This window comes from Meriones unguiculatus, chromosome 8 (assembly GCF_030254825.1).
Source record: "Meriones unguiculatus strain TT.TT164.6M chromosome 8, Bangor_MerUng_6.1, whole genome shotgun sequence".
Taxonomy (NCBI): Eukaryota; Metazoa; Chordata; class Mammalia; order Rodentia; family Muridae; genus Meriones; species Meriones unguiculatus.
The window spans coordinates 42380923-42402029 of record NC_083356.1 but is presented as its reverse complement, the minus strand read 5'-3'; the positions used below and the strand labels follow the sequence as shown (position 1 = coordinate 42402029).

Genomic DNA, 21107 nt, shown 5'->3' with positions numbered 1-21107 from the left:
CCACAGAAGAGAGAATTCCACAGCACTGGACAGCTAAAGGATTAGTGTTTGCCTAACTCATAACTTGGGGGCTGAGGTAGGAAAGAACAGGGAAGACCTGGCCTCATGTTCCTTGCACCGCTGGATCTTAGGGCCTGGCCCAGGGAAAGCAGGCCAGGAAATCCAGGCAAGAACCTGGAGGCAGGGACTGAAGCAGAGACCACAGAGGGGTGCTGCTTACTGGCTTGCTCCTCACAGCTTGCTCAGCCTGCTTTGCTATAGCACCCAGGACCACCAGCCCAGGAGAGGCACTGCCCACAGTCAGCCGGGTCCTTCTACAGCAACCATCAATGAAGAAAATGCCTCACAGCCTTGCCCACAGGACAACTGGGGGAAACATTTTCTAAACTGAGAGCCCCCTTTGCAAAGCGACTCTAGCTTGTGTCAGGTTGCTACGACAGTGGCCAGCTCAGGCGCGTACCTTCCAGGATAGGATGTGGCAGTGTTTGCAGAGCTGCAGGGTGTCTCCGTACTGTTCCCTCCTTGGGTAACACCGCACAAGCTTAAAGTACATCCTCTTCCAATCCAGCTGGCCTTTGTCAGACAAGATCAATCGCTTGCGGATCTAAAAGTCAAAGGGAGAAAAGTAATTCCAATAGACTTCACCAAGAGGATAGGTTGGAGCTTTCTGCTCCAACTCTTTCCCCTACACTTTCATGCGGATGCTATAAGGGAAGACAACTGTCAAGCTGTGAAACAGGTCTCCCCACTCACTCAATCCTTTTTAACCATCTTTCCAAATAGGTGGCTATGTTTTCCTGAGGACTGTTTATACAGTGCCTCTGGCTGGTCCTTCAACGCTTAGGTCGCTCCCACAAGCCACCTCAGTCTTTTCTTTGCTGGAGACCTGAATGATTATTTCTACAGCTATTAGCACTGTGGCATTACTTTACATCTAAATATCAGTGGCTTCTTCGTGAAACAACCCGTTGAACTAATGGACATATATGAAGAAGTCGGAAAAACAACCCTGAGGCAGTGTGATGGGGAAGAACATGATGAAAAGGTATCTGCAGGCCCAATTCAAGCGAGGGGCCAGCTGTCTCACCCTGAGAATCACTTCACTAATTTGAATACATAGATCCTTTGTGGTCTTGGTATCTATGCTTATTCGAAGTAGTCATGACGATAGCTACCCTTCCTGGGATGGGAGGATGGAAGGAAGTAATGTTCATAAAAGTGCTTGAAGATAAAGCACCATAAAATGTCACCCCCCATTTTTTTTTTTTTTTTTTTTTTAAAGAAAAGAGGCAACACCAATTTGTGAAGTTTTTGAGTGAGCTGTAAAATACAGTTTGGGTTAAGGATTTAGGACAATGATGGCAACAACAGGGAACCAAAACCCAAAAACATCACATAGTGACTTTAGGAATGCCCTAGACCAGTGGTTCTCAACTTGCGGGTTGTGACCCTTTCACAGGGGTCACCTAAGACCACTGGAAAACACAGGTATTTACGTCATGATTCATACCAGTAGCAACAAAAATAATCTTATGGTTGGAAGTCACCACAACATGTATTAAAGGGCTGCAGTGTTAGGAAGGTTGAGAACCACCATCTTAGACTGCTGGTTTCTAGTGGAGGCCAGCAACCCCACTGCATGCTGGAGAGGGATGGTGTGGGTCACTGGGATTCACTGACCTGCCGCTCTGAGAAGTGGTACTGGCAGAGTCTCTTCCACAGCAGCCGGTCCTCACTGAGCACATGCAGGTCTGGGGCTGCCTGGCCCAGACTGACCAGGTCCCGCCCATCGCTCAGCCTCTGCATGATATTCAGTTGCAAGCACACAGGCAGGTCGGTGAACGTGAGGCCTTTGAAGGCAGGCTGCAGAGAGAAGGCCATATGGTAAGCAGAGAAGAGCCGTTTGCCAGGTGACTTGTCCCAGAATGCACTGCTCCTTAAGCTGGCTTCTTAACAACTAGATTTCCCAAAGCAGGAGCCATGACAGAGCCATCCAGAGAACAGCCTGGAGTGGCGTATGTCTCTTTATGTTTGTGCTTATATGTGTATGTGTATAGACACTGGGAACGATTAGCCCCAAACCCTCTGAGCTAAGCTACACTGTAACTGAGGCAGCTCTAATCATACCACAGAACATTTAATTTTTAAAATTTTTATTTATTTCACATGTATGTGTGTTTTGCCTGCATGTATGTATGTGTACCACATGTGTGCTTAATGTCCATAGAGACCAGAAGAAGGTTTCACATACCCTAGAACTAAAGTTACAGATGGTTGTGAGCCACCATGTGGGTGGTGGGAACCGTACCCAGGTCTTCTCCAAGATTAACAGTGCTCTTAGCCACTGAGAAAGCTCTCCAGCCCCTGCAGGGAATGTTTAAAAACCTGTTCCTCTACACATAATAGACATCTATAATCAATCATGAGCTTATGAAGGAACTTCCTGTATACCACCAGGATTATAGTCAAGCCTTCTCCTATTTGAAATTTTGATGATCTCAAGATACCTCTCCTAGACCTGCATCCTTGAAGGCAGGGTATAGCTTGTAGGCCTTGGTGACTAGTCTAGCACAAACAGCCCTTACCGTGCTTACTGTGGCCAGGTGCAGAACCGCACAGGGGAAAATAATGCTCTGGGGATAGGGACTATTTTTTTCTACCAAATTTCTGGGATAGAATCTGTAGAAAACCCAGCAGAGCCCAAACACGTGGGAGACTCCAGGGGTTGCTTGGTCCGGGCCTCACTGGGATTCCAAATGTCCGTCAGTCTAGGCAATGACCTGAGGGCCTTGGAAGGCAGAAGGACTAGTGGGAAGATGGGCTTTAGAAGGAGGACTGAGGGGGGGGGGGTGTGAGAAGAATGGATGTATCATGGGAGGAACGTCATATGGGCAGGGAACAGATCCAAATGGCATCCTGGGGAATCTGGGTCTCAGTTTCCCCAACTTCCAAAGCCTGTGTTTAGAGTACTGACAATCCCTCTAGCTCTAACAATCTTGGACCTGCTGTGACTCAGGCCTCCTGTTTCTTCAGAAGTGTCTGTGACTTGACAGCTTTTACTGCTCTCTTATACCTCAGGCTGTTGGGCTGAACTTTCAATTGTTTGCAACATTCAAGTACTTTGTGTGGCCGCAGAGAACCCTAGACCTATTTGTAGTTTATCATCTGCTGTTGATCATATGAGCTAATAAAACTGCCATGGGATTTTCTTTTTGTTTCCAGCACTTCAAAGCCTCTACTTTTTTGGTTAAAACTCCCAGGCCAATTATTACATTAACTCCTATTAAAGGCAAGTTTGCTTGGCAGAGTTTGCTCTGTCAAAATTTTCAAACCTGAACTTTTCCAAAACCCTTGCCCAGACCTCATGCCAAGCCCTTCCTTCTGATAAACGGTTAACTGCTTGCGTGCCTTCTTCCTTTATAATACAAACATATAAAAGGAAAAATATGTCACTCTTGTAAGCCCTAGCCAAACATTTGGCTAAATTCCATTTGTGCCTACCCCAGCCCTCATTTTCCAAAACACTGCTTTGCCCACAGTACTATAATTATATTTTATTTTTTTTTCCCTACAAACCAGTACTCTTAATTTTGTCCTTCATCCTTTATTATATAAGTTATGTTTGCCAATAAAAATTGGCTTGAAAGAATTAGATATGAAGATTGCTAAGGCAAACAAGGTTATAAGCTGGGAGAACATTGGCAGGACTTGGGCAAAAAGGAAGTGTTTTACTATGAAAGTCTCTTCAATATTTTCATGGATTAACACACTTCTCTTTCTGACAAATATAAAAATATAGTCCAGACTGAAAGTTGAATGTTCCATGTTCTCTCTCCCTCCCTCTCCCCCCTCCCCCGCACCCCTCAGGATCTCACAGACCAGGCTGCTTTCATATTTGTTATGAAGCTGACGATGATCTTGAAGTCCCCATCTTCCTGCCTCCACTTCCCAGGTGTGCTGAGGCTACAGGCCTGAGCCACCAAGCTCCTTAAGAGTGGGGGATTTCTGTGGCAAGATCTTCTTTCTATACATCTCTGAGCCCCCTAGCAGGTTCAGGGGAGGAAAGAGAAAGGAGCGGTCCTTCAGAGCGCAGCCTCCGTGAGAGCACCCTGTGTTGGAGTCTGATGCCAGACCCCCTGTGGAGGCCTTAACACAGTTACAAGTCTGCCCTCCACGTTCTTTGTAAGTCCTCGAATTCGACGAACCGCAGACGGAAAATATTTAGGAAAAAAATGCGTCTGTCCTGACTGCGTACACGCTCTTTTTCTTGCCCTCGTGCCTGTGCACACAGCATCCCAAGAGGTATGAGGACTGCGTAGAGGTGACCAGCAGTGCAGAGGATGAGTGTGCGGGCAATGCACAGTCACTACGCCACTGTATGCAAGACACGTGGGCGTCCAGGGTACCCTCAGGGTGTCTCGGAATCTGTCCCCGAGGACCGTGAGGATGACTCTTCTCACTTAGAAAACAAGGAAATGAGCACCTTGGTTGGGTAGAAGAGATGAGATAATGCATAGAAGGACTTAGCACGGTACCCAGTAAATTTCAGTCATTTATCTTAATTACAGTTATTGGCTGGATAAGTTAACTATCACACGGGAAGGAGTTATAGTACCCTAACACCTGATGTATCTATAATAATGCTTACCAAATACCAGGCCCTGTCCCAGCTGCTGTCTGCAGAGTAGTTTATGCAACCTCACGCCTACGTTAAATCTCACACAGGGCTGCGAGATGGGCATCGCTGTCTCTGTTTTCCAAATTCAGAAAGTGACGCATCACGGGGGACTGAACAACCTGTCCGAATCCTGTAGTCATTAACTTCTCCCTGTCATCCATAATCTAGGATGATATTCTCCAGTCATGTTCCCATGAATGCTGACTACGTGTGTCATGCAGGTGGGGGTAGGGGGGGAGCTGCTTCTTCAAATCTTCACCCTGTCAACTAAAATCCACTGATTGCCTGTGCCAGGTACAGGACAGAAGGTAATGCTGCCTTTTCCTCTGGAGATTATAAAGCAGCGGATGGAGAGAGACGTGTATGTGCAAGATATCGCTTCACTAGTCAGAGAGGTTTCTGAAAAAGACTGACTGATAGGGGCTTTAAGAGATGGGATGGCTGTGAGCCAAAGGGCCCTGGGGTAGTGTGCACAGAAGTATGGGGTTCCTCTGGATCCCCTCAAGCAGATGTTGGAAGGAGGTGAGCTTCAGCGTTTGATCTCTTCTGCAGAGGACTTCATTGGATTAAAAAGGTTTTTTTTTTCAATAAGCTGGGTCAGTGGATAAATAGATGGGGAAAAGTTTGGAAGCCACTGATGTTAAGCACACTTTGCCATTTTAGGTATAAATACTTCAGGCTTCTGAGTTTAGCTCTTAGCCTAATTGCTGTGTAGTGCTGGGAAGGTCACTGGGATCCTCTGGTCCCCACTTCAGTGCCATCCTAGGAAGGGTAATGGTGGCTTACAATGGCTGCCTTTCAAGAGGGTTTGGGGATCAACTGAGGGGGGTGTTAAGGAAGAAAGGCCTTGAAGTACAAGGATTGGGAGATTGCGGTAGGCAGCACAGTCATTTGAAGAGGCCAGAGGGAACACAGCTCAGGGCAAGCAGGGCCATCTGAATGGGTGCTCCAAAGTTACTAGAGGGAAGATGCCATTGGAACAAATGGGCCTTGCTCATTTTTATCACTGGCTGGGAATTTTCTTGGGGGACTAAGACAGGAAATATTCAGTGCAGGTCACGGAGAATGCTGGAAATCAGGTCTATGTGAGTCTTCTGTGAGAGAAGAGTGGATTTCTGGTCTTAAATGGCCATTGTTAAGCTACTGCCATACTTCAGAGATGAGACTCAGATAAATTACTAAATTATACTGTTCATAATAAATGCTTAATTTTCCTAAAACAATCTGACAATGGGGGTCATCTCTGAAAGATGACCTGCATTTGGGCTCTGCTCTGCTCTCTGTGCACATGGTGTTTACAGGCACGTGCCTATGTGCACAAGCAGAAGTATTGTAGCCTAAGGGACTAAGTGACTAAGTGACAGGGAAGCCACATAACTAGAGGTTTCTAATCATTCCCTCTGCTTTAAAATTAAAAAACAAACAACCAAGATGCAGAAAAATCATTAACTATAAAGAAAGAATGTGCTTTTTGTAAATAGCCTATGGCAAAGTAATTATGCAGACGCGTCACGGGGTTTTCTGCATGTCCCCTTCACCTGACACATGGTGCAATTACAAACTGTGTGGGTCCCGGAAGCCACTTAACCAGGCCAGCCTGTGATTAGATAAGTGGGCAAAGTGTTGTGTGAGCCTCCCGAGTGTGCCTGTCCACCGGTGAGCAGTGAGAGATTACACCAGCCACACTCACACAGTTTTGTGTGTGCCTTAAGACGATAGGAGCCAACAGTGAGCTTTTATTTCAAAAGCCAAAAGAAGTGTCTGATTGATCTATCTATCTATCTATCTATCTATCTATCTATCTATCTATCTATCTATCTATCTATCGCCATATACCAGTAATCTATAGGCCTTTAGCTGAGTCTTGCTCAGCATTTTCTTACATATATGTTCAGGCTTGATTCAAAGGCATTCTTTGTCATCACCACCAATAAATGGAACTGAAATTGGAAAAGGCTGGTGGTACCAGTTCTCCGAGCTACTGTCTTCAGGGTTCTATTGTATTGAGGGCAGTGTCCCCAATCCACAAACAGCTCATTCTTTTTGAGGAAATGAGCGGAGAGCTCCCCAAGGCCCCACTGAAGACTTCAGCAGGACGCCCCGCCCCGACAGCTATGTTCCCGTTTTTTTTTTTTTTTTTTACACGATGCTGCAGTTGGCTGTCATCCTTCACATTCCTTCTACCTGTCTTGCCAAATTCTTCTTCCCACTCCCCCTCTAGCAGGACGCCTCTCACACCACCCTCAGCATAAGGATGCTGCAACAAATCAGAGGGGACCAACTCCTGCATCACCAGAGTAGATGCTGTGTCTTGGACTCCTGCTCAGTGTCTGAGCGGAGGAAACCACGGTGGGGGGAGTGGGGCCGGCACTTACCCTGCTGATCTGGATGCTATTCAGCTGCTGCTGCCAGTGCAGAATGGTCTCCATCCGATAAACCCACATGTTAATGTTGCCCACCAGCACGGACTTGCCGACTCTCTGGACCAGTGTGCACAAGGATGTATAGAGGGTCTGGAGAAGTTCCCTTATGAGCCTTATGTTTTGCTGGTCTTCAAGGACTTGAGCGGAAAAAAAATGAAATCGAAGTTATGTTACTGAAACCAGGCATGTTACAAGTGGGCTTTTCTTCTTTGGTGTCTGCTCCTGTTACCGGGTGCTGCCTCTCAGGATTCCAGCTTCTTTCTCACCAGTGTTTATTCTATACTCAGCTAATGGGTCTAGTTTCCATCATCTAGGTCCTTCTTTGTTCTCTTCTCCCTGGGTTTCTAAAGAGCTCTTTTCTGTTTCCATTGCTCCACCAGCGTCAAGAGTCCACCTGATCAGAAAGTGGCTTTTTTGTTCAGTGGCTTTTTTTTTTTTTTTTTTACATCCTTTTACATCAGTGGAAAACTGTAGTTTTGGGGTTCAGAAGGTTGGATTCTAATCCTGTCTAGCTAATCTCTGGGCAATCATTTCTCATGTACCTCAGATCTCCTATGTGTGAAATGACTCAGTTGAGCCTGAGGTCTAAGGTTCCCCTCTAGTTAAAATAGTCTATGCCTCAAATCTGCCTTGCACACAGCTCCATTTCCTAGGGCTATAGAGGCTCTGTGGTGAAGGGTGGGGCACATGTCCTCATCGGTGGCACCTTTTTCTGAGCTGGAACCTGGTACCCCTGAAATTCAGCTGACATTATTCATTTCCATCCACTCACATTCCTATAAATCTAGTGACATGTTACTTGAGAAAATCCACCTGCCTATTCCCATGCCTATAAAAAGGGCTGAGAGGGCAGGGGATCTCACCTTTCAGCACTACTTTTTCCAAAATGTTCATGAAGTTCTTTTGGGCGATGCCACTCAGGGATGTGAGCTGTGACTTTGCTATCAGCTCCAACAGCTGTGGATAAAAATAGAAGTTGCCAGGCTTAGAATACAGAGATATTTTTCTCCTCTAATCTTTACTTTTGGGTCACATGATGTGCAGAAACAGACTGACGGGAGAGACAGGGAGATAAACAGCAGGCAAGGGCACTAGGCAATAGAAAGCAGATGCTCAGAGTGAAAGACAAATGGTGGTAATTCAAAACCAGGAGTCAGGCTGAATATTTAATTGCTTTTTTTTCCCCTCATATATAAAGGGTTTGGGCTTCAGCCAGGGCTAATCCATTCCATTCAGCACACTTTGGAAAGGAGAGCTGACAGTATTCCGAAGGGAACAGGACCTCTCATGACCTGTGAGCACCGGAGCTCTACATAATCACCCCCCAGGGGGAACTGTTCTTGCCCCAACTTGAACTTTCGTCTACTGGCACCCACTGCTGAGGCCACAGCAAAGCTTGTGTTTGGGGACCACGTGCATGACCTGAGGAAGGGATGTTTTTTTTTTTGTTTGTTTGTTTTGTTTTGTTTTTTTTTCTAGACACTGCCTGCTTTTCATGTTTGATAAGCCTACCTGATTATTAGACTCCTTTGTTGCATTTGCCTTTTTAATAGAAAGATGCCAAGGAATAGAAACTGAGGGTGTATAGTGTGTCTTCCTATCTCTCCCCAGAGGCTCAAGGGAGAGCCCTTGTCTCTGTCAGCTTTGAGGGAGTCTTTTAAAAGTTTTAATTTTATTTTATGCCTAAATGTGTGTAAGTGTACCATGTGTGTTCCTGGTGCCAATGGAGGAGAGAAGAGAACGTTAGATTTCCTGGAACTAGAGTTACAGACAATTTGTGAGCCACCACATGGATGCTGGAACTGAACCTAGGTCTTCTAGAAAAACAGCAAGTGCTCTTCATAGCTGAGCCATCTCTCTAGCCCCTGAGATGGAGTCCTGTCGACAGAGTCTTAATTTGTGGTTAGGGGTGTGCACTAAATGTATTTTGTTACCTGGGCTCTTCATCTTTATGGATAATATTCAGGGTCTTTGAGGTTGTGAGTTTTCTTTTCCTTCCTTCATTCCTTCCTTCTTCCTACCTGCCTTTCTCTTTTTTTTTCTTTCTAGATTTATTTATTTATTATGTATACAATATCCTGTCTGCATGTACACCTGCATGTCAGAAGAGGGCATCAGATATCATAGATGGTTTGAGCCACCATTTGGTTTCTGAGAACTGAACTCAGGATCTCTGAAAGAGCAGCCTGTGCTCCAAATCTCTGAGCCATCTCTCAAGCACAAGGCTGTGATCTTTCAATGACACAGTGTACACAAAACCCTCACCAAGGGCCTGACATAAGTTAGATGCTGAAGTTTGGTTTTTCAAAGGCCTATGTTAATTTCTATTACTCCTATTATTGCCAAAAAGAAAGAAAATATAATAATTGAAGTTTATGGTCTTTATTTTAATCTTTCCTTCTACAGAAAAATTCTGTACAGAGATGGTACATCATTAAAAACAAGCCAAAGATTCTATTGTTGAAAAATAAAATGGCAAGGGGTCATAGAGATCATCTAGTTCAACCTACTTCTCGGATGAATAAAGTGAGGCTCACAAGTATACACTAGGACAAATGAAGTGGCTTAACAGGTAAAGACACTTGTTATCCAGTTGGGAGACAGAGGCAGGCGGGTCACTGTGAATCTGAGGCCAGCCTAGTCTATAAAGTGAGTCTAGGACAGGCAAGTCCACACAGAGAAACCCTGTCTAGAAAAAAACAAAAAGACAAGACACTTGGTATCAAGCCTGACAGCCTGAGCTAGATCCCCAAGGCACATGATAGAAGGGGAGAACTATAAGTTGTTCTCTGATCACCACATGTGCCCATATACATACATGTCAGCCATACACAGGCAGGCATGTATGTATATGCAAACACACAACAAATAAGTGGAAAAAATTTAACAAAGACTCTTTATGAAGTACTTTACAACCAGTGAAAGGACTCGGCTGTATTTATTTTTAGCCACATAGGAAAGTAAGAGACATACATTGTATGTATCAGAGACTCACCATACAGAAAACGTTGATATAAAGTTAAAAAAAACTAATTTCATCAGAAATAAGACAAATCAAGTCCCCAAGAAAACCAAACAGACTCAGGCTTAGTAAACCAAGAACCCCAATAAGGAAGAGACACGAGAGGTAACAGAAGTGAATATGATCAAAACACATAATTTACATATATAAAAACATCATAATCAAATTTATTATTGTGTATAACTAATATATGCTAATTCTAAAAAGCCCTCATATCTGTATTTTTGAAATCTCTGCCCCTAGGAAAACGTTCTCAGTGGAATCTTTGGCTCTTTCCTATGGCAAAATTTAACAGGCTCTCCTTTGATCTGGAACAAAATTTTCAGTTTTTTTTTTTCTTTCTTTTTAAGACAGGGGCCTCACATAGTTCAGGCTTCAAACTTAATCCCTAGCTAAGGATTACCTTGAACTTCTGTTCCTCTGTTTTCTCCCTCCCTAGTGCTGGGATCACTGGTGCATCCCGTCACGCTTGGCTTATGAGATGCTGGCAATTAAGCACCGGCCTTCCTGCATGCCAAGCAAGCATTCTACCACGTGGGCTACAGCCTCGGCCCTGGGAAGCTTCCTGAGAGCACTTCACCAGATCGGGCCCTGCCTGATCTCCTGTGAGATCACTCATCAATGGACTAGGATACTGTATTGGATGCTGGAACCAAGGCAGGAGGAGGAAACAAAGTAAAATCCAAAAATCTGTACCTCAAAAAACAAAGCTGTAGGAGAACACAAGAAATTAAAACAAAAGCAAAGACTGCTGGAAAGAACTAACTTTGGACCCATGCCCTGGGTCAGTACTTCTCAACCTGTGGGTTACCACCCCTTTGGCAACTCTCTGTCTCCAGAAATATTTACATTACAATTCGTAACAGTAGCAAACTTCCAGTTAGAAAGTAGCAATGAGAGTAATTTTATGGTTGGGGGTCACCACAACACTGGGGACTGTATTAAGAGGGTTGCGGCATTAGGAAGGTTGAGAACCACAGCCCTAGATGGTGTAGAGCAGCTCCGTGTCCCAGGCCCTTACCTAAACATTTGTCCCTATTGAGCCCCTGTGACCCCTGTCAAACCACATGTAGACCTAATTCCTTAAACATAGTTTTCCTTTCAATTGGAAACAAAAAGTTTAAAACCTCACGTCTTCCTGCTGGGTTTGCTATGTTTCACATGTACGGGGAGGGGGTGGTGTGGCCTCTTGATTTGGGGGAGGTGGTGGTGACGCTGCTGTGTTGAATTTATTGCCCGTGACCTAAACTTAGAAGCCAGGAGCTGACAAGCAGGACGCTGACGAGCAAGGCATCAAAACACACCCTGGTGGCGGCCCTGTCCATCCATAGTGACCACAGGGCTCTGTGCCCGTCTGGTTTAGTTCTGCCACCAATCAGCACATGACAGTGGAAAGAGGAACACAAACCTTTCATTTTCTCCCTAAGCAACAGCAGCCTCTAGAAAGCCAGGCTGATGGTTTATTAATACCGAGAGCCTCACATGACTAGCATAAAGCAAGATGAAAGAAAACAAAAGCCTGAAGTCTGGAGCCTGCTCCTGCAGGGCAGGCAGCCGAGCACTGTGACTCATCTTTGGGTAGGAGGTAAGGCAGGGGGCAGTCTGGGGTTCAGCCAGAAATGCATTCAAAACATGGGCACCATGTGACCACCAGCTAACCCAGCATGTCAGTCTGAATCTCATCTAAAAAGGCATCAATCACAAGGAAAAATAAATAAGTAAATAAAACCTCTGCAGCGTTCATCTAAGAAACCTGTGTCAACAGTACCTGTAGGGGAAGCGAGAGCGTCTCTGGGGCTGAGATTATCTTCCTTAACTGAGGAGGGAGAGGGACATAGTGGCAAACTGTCAACTGACAGGAGGGTGACATGTCAACCCTCCTTCCCTTGGTTCACCCTATCTTCAGGGAAAGTCCCTGCTTTCACTGCTAGGCAGCTGTGGGGCCCTGGAACCGGAGAATCAGATTCTCTGTCTGGGTGACCTTTATAACTGTCATTCATTTAGTAAGAATCTCTGTGTGTCCACTCTGTCCAAGCACTGAGGCAGAGGACAGGGGAGGATGTCAAAACACATGATCCCCAGACTCATGGAGTTTACTGTCTAGTCATCTAGCTTGGTTTTGTATTTCTAAATGCCCCCCAAAACTCCAAAAAACAAAACAATAAAAAAAGCCTACAGGAAACACAAAACAACAACAACAAAAAAGCTACCTACAGGTGTGCTATGAGGCTCAAGTGAAATGAAAATAAAAACTTACTGTATCAACCGTAAAGTGTTATTGTCACCATTAAAATTATTCTAAGGTGACAGACAAAGCTGTGACATTTTATGCAAGGACTGGCTCTAAATTCTTGAGGAGCATAATACAGGTTTTAAAAAGTGATTTTGTAAAAATCTCTACTATGGTCTCTGTTACGCCAAAGTAAGTGTATGTGGTTTGTTCCTCACACTGCAGTAAGTGAAAAAGAAAAAAAAAAAAAAAAAAAGGAAAAGAAAAGCAAACAACGTTTCAGTGTTGGGTGAGTTTTGTTTTTAGATGCCAATAAAACTTTTGTTTGAAAAAAAATAATTATTCCCCCATCCCCAATTCCAGTCTTTTAGAGAAGTTTAAGATTGACAGCTGGAGTAGGCAAACCTTTTAAAGGGCCAAATAGTAACTGATTTTTTTAGTTTGTCTTTTGAGACAAGGTTTCTCTGTGAAATAGCCCTAGCTGTCCTGGAACTCACACTCTAGACCAGGTCGGCCTCAAACTCACAGTCATCCACCTGCGTCTGCCTCTCGAGTACTGGGGTTAAAGGAGTGTACCAACATGCCAGGCCCCCAAACAGTAACTGTTTTAAAGTTCATGGGCCAAACAGTCTTCATACTAAAATTGGCCTGCAGTTGTAGCACAAGAGCAACCATAGATACTATGTAAACTAATATGCACTTGTGTGTATCAACAAATCTTTATTTATAAAAACAAATGCAGGGCCAGAAGTGGAGGGCCTGGGGTCACTTCTGGTACACCTCATAGAGATTATAACTGAAGGTCCAGAGTCAAACTGCCTTCTTCAGTTTTTTCTATTTATAAACTCTGTATAATGATTAAAATGAAAACTTTAAAATTGTGAAGAGCAAACAGTTCATCAAGCACTCACAATGTTCCAGGTACCAAGAATATGCTTAGTAGCTACAGAAAAAGACAGCTAGATAAAATTATTGCCAGGCACAAAATAGTGAACTACTAGGGTCGAGTACAGCTTGTTTAGAGACTATTTCAATTGTGCATGTTGTCAACTAGATGCTTTCAGACTTTAATATTCCTCTGACATCTTACTTCACTTGTGATGCATTTAACAGCTCTCTGTTGATACATTTCATGACTTTCAGAGGTCCTGCTCCCAGGAAGTCGTATTTTGCTAACAACAATGGATATTTACTGTGTGAAGAGATGGCACCACACAGTTTCACCTGTGTGGTCTCAGTTTTCAACGACAAGGAGCTTAAGTTCCCCATTTGACAAATGCAGACGCTGAGGCTCAGAGAAGTCAAGCAGCAGTAGGAAACTGGGGAGTCAAGACTTCAGATTAGGTATGTCTAACAGAGAACATATACTTGGATAATTAATAATTTGGCACATAGGGCCAAACTGTATTCTAACAATGTAGCAATTCTTGTCACTGTCCCGGGAAAGAATCTGGACATTTTATATCTGCACAGTGCTATGATCACTTCCATGCTGAGGTGAAATAGTGCCCTGAGAATATTACTAACACATTTAGAAAGAGGCAATGGCTTTAGGTTAACCACGACGCCTACCTCTTATATCCATACAACTCTCCTGTCAAGAACACATGGGTAGTGCCATGTGATACCAACAGTGATGGGGATGGATCTGTCTATCATTCTTGTTGTTAAGGGAGCTGTTTGCCCCAGAGAGTAGATTTGTATATAGTAATTTGTTTACCAAGATGACTGGGCCAACTGGATCCTTTGCTCCTAGCCACAAGAGAAGGAGAGAGTGGAGGAAAAGTCTTGTTTGGAAGTAGCTGTTTTCTGCCGAGTAAATTTTAGCTCAGGGCTCAGTAATTTGTGGCCGTGTTGAAGGAGAGGCAGAGGTGGGAGGGGAGCAGGCAGGCAAACTCTTGGCTGCCCCTGAATGCCATGGTGTCAGCGTGAGTGGGCAGTGATGGGATCTGCCATGATGAGTAGGGATTCACTGCACAGTCAAAGAATGAAGCTTTGCTACTGGCGGGGTGGGGGTGGTCATCACATGTCCAAACCACATCCTGCCCTTCAGCCTCAGCTCATGCTGGTTTCGGAGATGATAACTGGAGAAAAGTCTAGCTGCAAGCTGTTGAGGGGCTTCGGGAGTCCCGCTTGGGGAGACAGCTGTATAGTATAAGCCTGTTAGCCTTTTTGCTGTGGGAAGTCTCCTCAGCCATCTAGGCTTGAACACCCCCTGCCACCATGTCTGCACCATGTGGCTCTCCAGCTCTGCTTCCCTGCTCTGCTCCTCGTGCAACTGCAGCCATCAAAAGCCACTCCTCCTTCCTGATAAAAAAAGGGTGATTAGCATAGCGGGAGAGGTTCTGCAGCTTACTCTGAACCAATCAGAGGGAGCTCAGATAGATCTCCTCTGACATCTTACATGAAAATCACCCTCACTCCCATCTAACTTTCCCCACCCTCTACTGTTCCTTTAGAACAGCTTCACTGACCTTCAGATACTTGCTGCCTGCCCAATTAGAAGCTCTCCCTTAAAACCCCAAATGGAACCCGGTTTTCTCCTTCACCCCTGCTTACGACATGCCAGTCGCGCCACATGTGCTCGGTTTTTATACATTTGTCTTTGCGAATCAAACAGTATTATTTCTGGAAGTGTTCTGGAAACAGTTGACATCAGTACCTCGCTGCTTGGGATAAGGTGCTTCATGACAGTCAAGTGACATGATTCTAGATTGCCTGAACTTTCAGGCTGGAGGCCATCTAGTGTCAGAGTGGTGCTCCAGGAGCTGCTCAGGGGGCTTAGGAGGAAGTTACCTACCATGAAAACCATCTCAAACACTCCCTGAAGGGCAAGCAAGCCTGACTTCTACAGGGTTGCTGACAATCAAACCTTCAGAAGTATTGGTAAAAATAGCAGCTCCCACTTCCTGTCAGTTTAAAAGGTCAAACCCAAATGGAGGTTGACCATGTATATTCTATCTCATGAGGGATATTGTTAAGACTCTATATAAATATGTTTTTGTCTTGGCTGAATGTGATGCCGCACGCCTTTAATCCTAGCACTTGAGAGGCAGAGACAGGTGGATCTCTGTCAGTTGGGGGTCAGCCTGGTCTACAGAGAGACCCTGTCTCAAAAGACAAACAAGCAAAGAATAAGAGAAAAGAATAGATTTGTGTCTACATTCTTCCATCTCCTAGAAAGAGGCTCTTCATAACTTGCCTGGAAAATCTGCCAGCATGATCAAAAGCAGAGAAGAGTTCCAGTACCAAGAAGCCCAAGCTATGCCTCACGTGCTCAGTGTCCAAGCTGGGTGTCCACTGGAAGGTGGTGTCATTTGTAACAAGCCTTCAGTTACATTAGGCAGCACCTCTGCCCGCACCGAGTACTGTGCAGTTCCAAGATCCTTATTTATTCAATGGATAACACAGATCACAAGCCTGGAAAGCTTTGTCCTGACTTTGAGCTTGAACACTGGCAGGTTGTAAGGAGAAAAATTTTCAGCCACATTAATAATCTCCAGGCATGTCAAGATTGAGTAAATATTATTTGCAAGTGAAACAGCTCTTGAACTAAGGGAGTTAAAATAATGAGGAGGGCCAAGTTTAGATGAATTAATTGTATCCCCAGCCCAGAGAAACTTGTCTCTCCATCCTTCATCTATCTCAGTTATTTTGGAACATACAAAAAAGGGTCCCTGATTCCTGTTGTCATGTCTTCCTCAGTGACACTGTTTAAACTGAGCTCCCCAATTCTTCCAGAATGGCCTCATCTATTCCAGAACGGGCACCCCTATGGTGCCACAAGGCTGAATGTGACATTGTCCTCAGCCTCAAGCCTTCATCACTCCCCTTCGCTTTCATCCCTTCTGATCTCCAGGTTTCAGCACACCTTTTTTTTTTACCTTCCTGCAAAGCTTTCCACCTGTCTCTCCATCTGTCCAAATACTGGCCAACTTTGAAGGAAGCATCTCAGGTTCTGCTTTTTTCAAGAAGCCCAATTCAGTGCTCATAGAAAGCACAAAACCCAATAGGTTGTGTATGTTGGGGACTGAAACATCTGGAAGCAGAGTCTAGGCCACACGCAATTCTCAAGCAGCCAAGGCACACTGGTATGTGGGTTCAGTACAAATTAGGGCTTCAAAAGTATTCACTTGAAGCATTTTTGCCATGTACAGGATATAGCAGGAGGATGAAGTCAACTCTTTCCACCTTGACATTGGAGACCTTTTGCAGAATCTGGAGGCCTTTGATTCTGGGTCACAGTATAATATCAGTACCAGTACCTTCACGAGCATCCTTCTTGGATGGGCACTGAACTTTAAATACTTAAAAAACTCAGTTCACCTGTTCACTCTGTAGTTAAGTACTGACTCAGTCTAGAATCCAAAGTGGACTTCAAAATAAAATACATTTCTAAGACCTGTGCTACTATGGGTTTAGATTCTGGGTCCCCACAAAACAAAAGAGCACGTTTTTTGACCCGTAGCTTCTAAAGTGGGACAAGAAAAGTCAGCTAGAAAAAGATGGAAACAATGCAACCCAAATCATTTCCGAGTCATTTCAAGATAGGCTCATGCTGCTGTTCTGTTGCTCCTACAGTGGCTGACCCCCTTTCCCACTATTTCAAACACCACTAGTTTTAAGACCCTGATGGCTGAGGCCACCTTCCACCTCAGGAAGGCCACCAAGTGTGCGAAGCACCAGATGAGTCCAAGGTTACTGCGGCCGAGGAACCTGCACAAAGAGCCAGGCTATTATGCCTCACACAACTCACTGGGGTTGGCAGCAGCAGGCCCTTCATTTCAGTCCTGGGTTTAAATTTGACTCACTGGCTCATATTTGGTCTTTTGTTTGCCAAACCACCCATCAACTTAAACTGAAACATGTTTTTGGAAATGTACATTTTCGGGGCTGTAAGAATGCAGCAACTGGCTAGAACTATTCAAATAGATTTAGGGTGGTAGCGTAGTAAAAAACAAGAGTGTCCCTTGGGGTTGTGATGTTCTTTTGCTCTAGAGGGACACAGACAGCAGGGCTATAGGCTTTCTTTGTCCTTCCTGTATCACTAGCACACAGGGACCAGTTCACCCCAGTCAGGAAGTGGGTATTCAAGTTTGGCATGGACTTCCTGGGTTGATAATTGCAGCTATAGTTGCCAGGTGGCTGGTCTCATTTTCATCCCACAGAAGAACTGAGAATGACGGTCAGAGTTATTATGGATGGCATCATGGTCTTTTCCTGTGAATACGCATCCATGTACAAGCAGACGGTTATGTGATATAAAAGAAGGCAGAGGGCAGCATGACGATGCAATGAATAAACGCGTTTGCTCAGTGCAAGCCCGATGACCTGAGCTCAATCTCTGGAACCCACAATGGAAGGAGAAAACTAATGCTCAAAAGTTGTCCTGTGACCTCCATGCATGCATTGTAGCAGGTACATGTCTGCATTCACATGCACATAGCATACGCAACACACACACACACACACACACACACACACACACACACACTAAATTAAAGAAGGGAGACTCTATTCTGCATTTCTCCATCTGAGCATATGGTGGACAGAGGACTGGGTTTAGATGCCCTGTGTCTCTTCTTGGCTGGGCAACCTTGTAATAATCACTCAACTCCCTGACATTTGCTTTTTCAAAATGTGTTTGCCACACCTGCCCACTGAACGGCCTGGCTGTTCTCATCAAAGTAGATAGATGTACAGGGTTGGGATCAGTGAACTGCAAAGAGATAACCGTTAACTGACTTAATGTCAGAAGCTGTCATAAACCATCACTTACTAAAAGAATGCCTTTTCAGCAATCTCTACTCTTTGACTTTTTCTTCCCTATGGATCCTTCCTGTCTTCCAGATGATGTCACATAAAGAAGCCTCACACTCAAAACCTCTTTTTCTTTTCTTTTCAGGTTTGTCAAGAGAGGGTTTTTCTGTGTAGCCTTGGCTGTCCTGGACTTGCTTTGTACACCCAGCTGGCCTCAAACTCACAGAGCTCTGCTTGCCTCTGCTTCCCAGAGTGCTGGGATTACAGGCATGTGCCACCATGCCTGGCTTCGAAGCCTCTTCTTAAGTCTACCTCCTTGTTTAGCCGTATCTCACTGAAGCATCACCACCACCCATCCACTTCTTAGGTACAAATGATTCACACATTTATGCTGTTAGCTACAGCTCTGAGAGAGCGGGGTGATCATCACTCCCATTTTACGGGGTGAATGACAGAGGTTTGCATGGTAACAGCCTCAGCTGAGCCTGTATGCTTGGCTACGTTTATCCAGATGGAATATTCTACTCCATAATCTCTGGATAGACAGGCGCCTTGCCTGCTTTCTCCAGACCCCTTGAATTTTCTTGCTCCTCAAGACCCCACTTTCAACCCCCACCTTCTCCTTCCTGATAGTCCTTCTTGGATAAGCTGCTGACAATGATTCTCCCTCCCGAGACTTAAGAGGCTACTCCTCTATGCCACCTAGGGTTCCTCTAGTCTTCACAGGTTACCTCCTATACACTAGTGCCTACCAGGTACCTTCACACTCTGCCTCAACTCAGGGAGCTGCAGTACAGATTTCTCAAACCACCAGCTGGATGCCACAGCAGAGGTCAGGCATTTTTAAAGCAGAGTGTTTCAGGGTTACAGGCCACATGAACTGTCACTCAACTCTGAGTCCAACCGCCACTTGGCACAGAAAGAGCCATAGGCAGGATGGAACAAATGTGCACGGCTGGGCTCTGTGCACTGCATGGACACTGATGTTTGGGCTGTGCATAATTTTAGTATCTTACTGATTGTTAAACCTGCCTAATTTTAAAAAATATTTGAGAAATATACAAATCATTCTTGGCTTGTGGTGCATACAAACACATATAGGGGGCCAGAGTGGCCTGAGGAGCTTGCCCAGTTCCTACATTAGACCTTAAGGCAGTATCACGTCATTTATCTTTTGTCGCCCTCATGGCTAATAGCAGGTGTGAAAATACCATATACTTTGAAGTAATACAAGTCTGAATCCAATTCCAGCTATACTTTGTACTATACTCAGCCATGTCAGGGGAATAATTACACTCATATACATATATGCATATATAGTAATATTTTTTTCTGAGCTGGGGCTAGAATCCAGGGTTTTACACATACTAGGCACTCTACCACGGAGCCCTAGGTCACTTTTTTTAAAAATTGGTGCTATGGAGTTTTAAGTGAATTCCATTTTTATCCCAATAATGCAGTTTTTTCCCCCTCTTGAATAATGACCTATGTTGGGGAGAGGTCCATTAAAAAATATTGTTTAAAAAAATACTTATTTTTCTTTCGTGTGTATGTGATGTGTGTGTTGAGCATGTATGTGCACACGCCACAGCAAGTGTATGGAGAGCACAGGACATCTTTTCTCTCCTCCTCCCACCTTGCTTTGAGGCAGGGTATTTCTCAAGGACTACTGAGTGGAGTCAGTCTCTCCTTCCACCACGTGGGTCCAGGGCACTGGACTTCAGTTACCAGGTTTGTGTGGCAAGTGCCTTTACCTGCTGCCTCTCCTCCCTGGTCCTCAGTAAGGCAGCCTTCTTAAGGAACTCGCTGAGGAAGGGAGGTGCTCAGGTAAAGACTGGTGTTTACTATCATGTCCAGCTATTCTCAGCACCTCAGAAGTCCCACTGCAAACAGGCAACTCTTTCACTGTACCTCAGCTGCAAGACCAGACTCTCCAGCTTAATCGCTCAAGAAAGTACACACTTCAGTCGTTGAAACTTACATAACATTTTCCACACCCTTTATCTTCATTTTCACACTGCATCGTCCCATTCTCAGAGAAAGGCTTTGACACAGCTCCACAGGTTAGAGGGTCAAAGTAATTGATTGATGGAAGGTACTATAGCTAATATGATTTGGACTTCAAGCTGTAAAGTGGGTGGGGCTCCCCTCTTTCCATCATGCATAACAGATGGACCACAGCGTCATAATTTGATGCTGTGTATCCTGTTTAAAACTTCATTATGCAAAATACAACATTTGGGCCCTGCAAAAAAAAATTCCTTCATTAGTTTGCAGACTCTAAACCTCACTGGGATTTCCCTGACAGATATTGAAAGACACCAATACCTACACACAACCTGCAATTAATCAATTCCACAGCTCTTGGGGTAGGTGCCCACCATCTCTGTGATTACAATGCGCAACCAATGCTGAGATCTGCTGCATTTTCCGGCCCTGGTGTCCTGGCAGCAGCTGCGGTTCCTACTTAGCAACCTCCAAGCCCCCTTTGCAGGGACTCAGTGGTAGTTTTGGTAGGCAGGCAATATTAAACATTAGTGGTTGGGCCTGCATAGCAGGACTCTAATCTGCAGAGCTCAGCCATGTGTAAAAGCACCACGTCTCCACACCTTCCCTTTGATATCCAGGACACCCCTCTTCCGGAAGAGAAAACCAAGAAGGGCCTGACTTTATGACATTTACTTTAAGCCTCTGCTTACAAAGATCCTGGGGAGGCAGATACAAATATGAGCTCTTAAGAATATCCAGTCTTCAAATCCACGTTTTATTCCTCCCACAGCCCTGTGACCTCAGATAAGTCAGTCATCTGGCTGTACTGTTGGTTTACATGGAAATTATATAAGCGCCTACATTTCATAGGAACACTGAAAAGAGCAAAGGTGAAAATGTATGCTGCTGTTATAATCTGGGCCCACGGCTTTATTGCTTTTGGAAAGCAAAGTCGGTAGGAAGGAAAGCCATCTAAAACCAGATCATTGTGATGATCGATTTGTA

The 21107-nt window shown here is 44.7% G+C and overlaps 1 protein-coding gene across 1 annotated transcript in view; it reads right to left on the bottom strand.

The window, feature by feature from the left end:
- The window catches only part of Fbxo32 (F-box protein 32), a 37982-nt gene that overhangs the window by 6556 nt on the left and 10319 nt on the right, over positions 1-21107 (bottom strand). The window contains exons 5-8 of the mRNA XM_021645246.2: positions 7965-8058; positions 7054-7238; positions 1681-1863; positions 461-604 (exon numbers count right to left, since the gene is read on the bottom strand). Coding sequence (XP_021500921.1) covers positions 461-604; positions 1681-1863; positions 7054-7238; positions 7965-8058 — 606 coding nt within the window. The remainder of the gene's footprint in view (positions 1-460; positions 605-1680; positions 1864-7053; positions 7239-7964; positions 8059-21107) is intronic.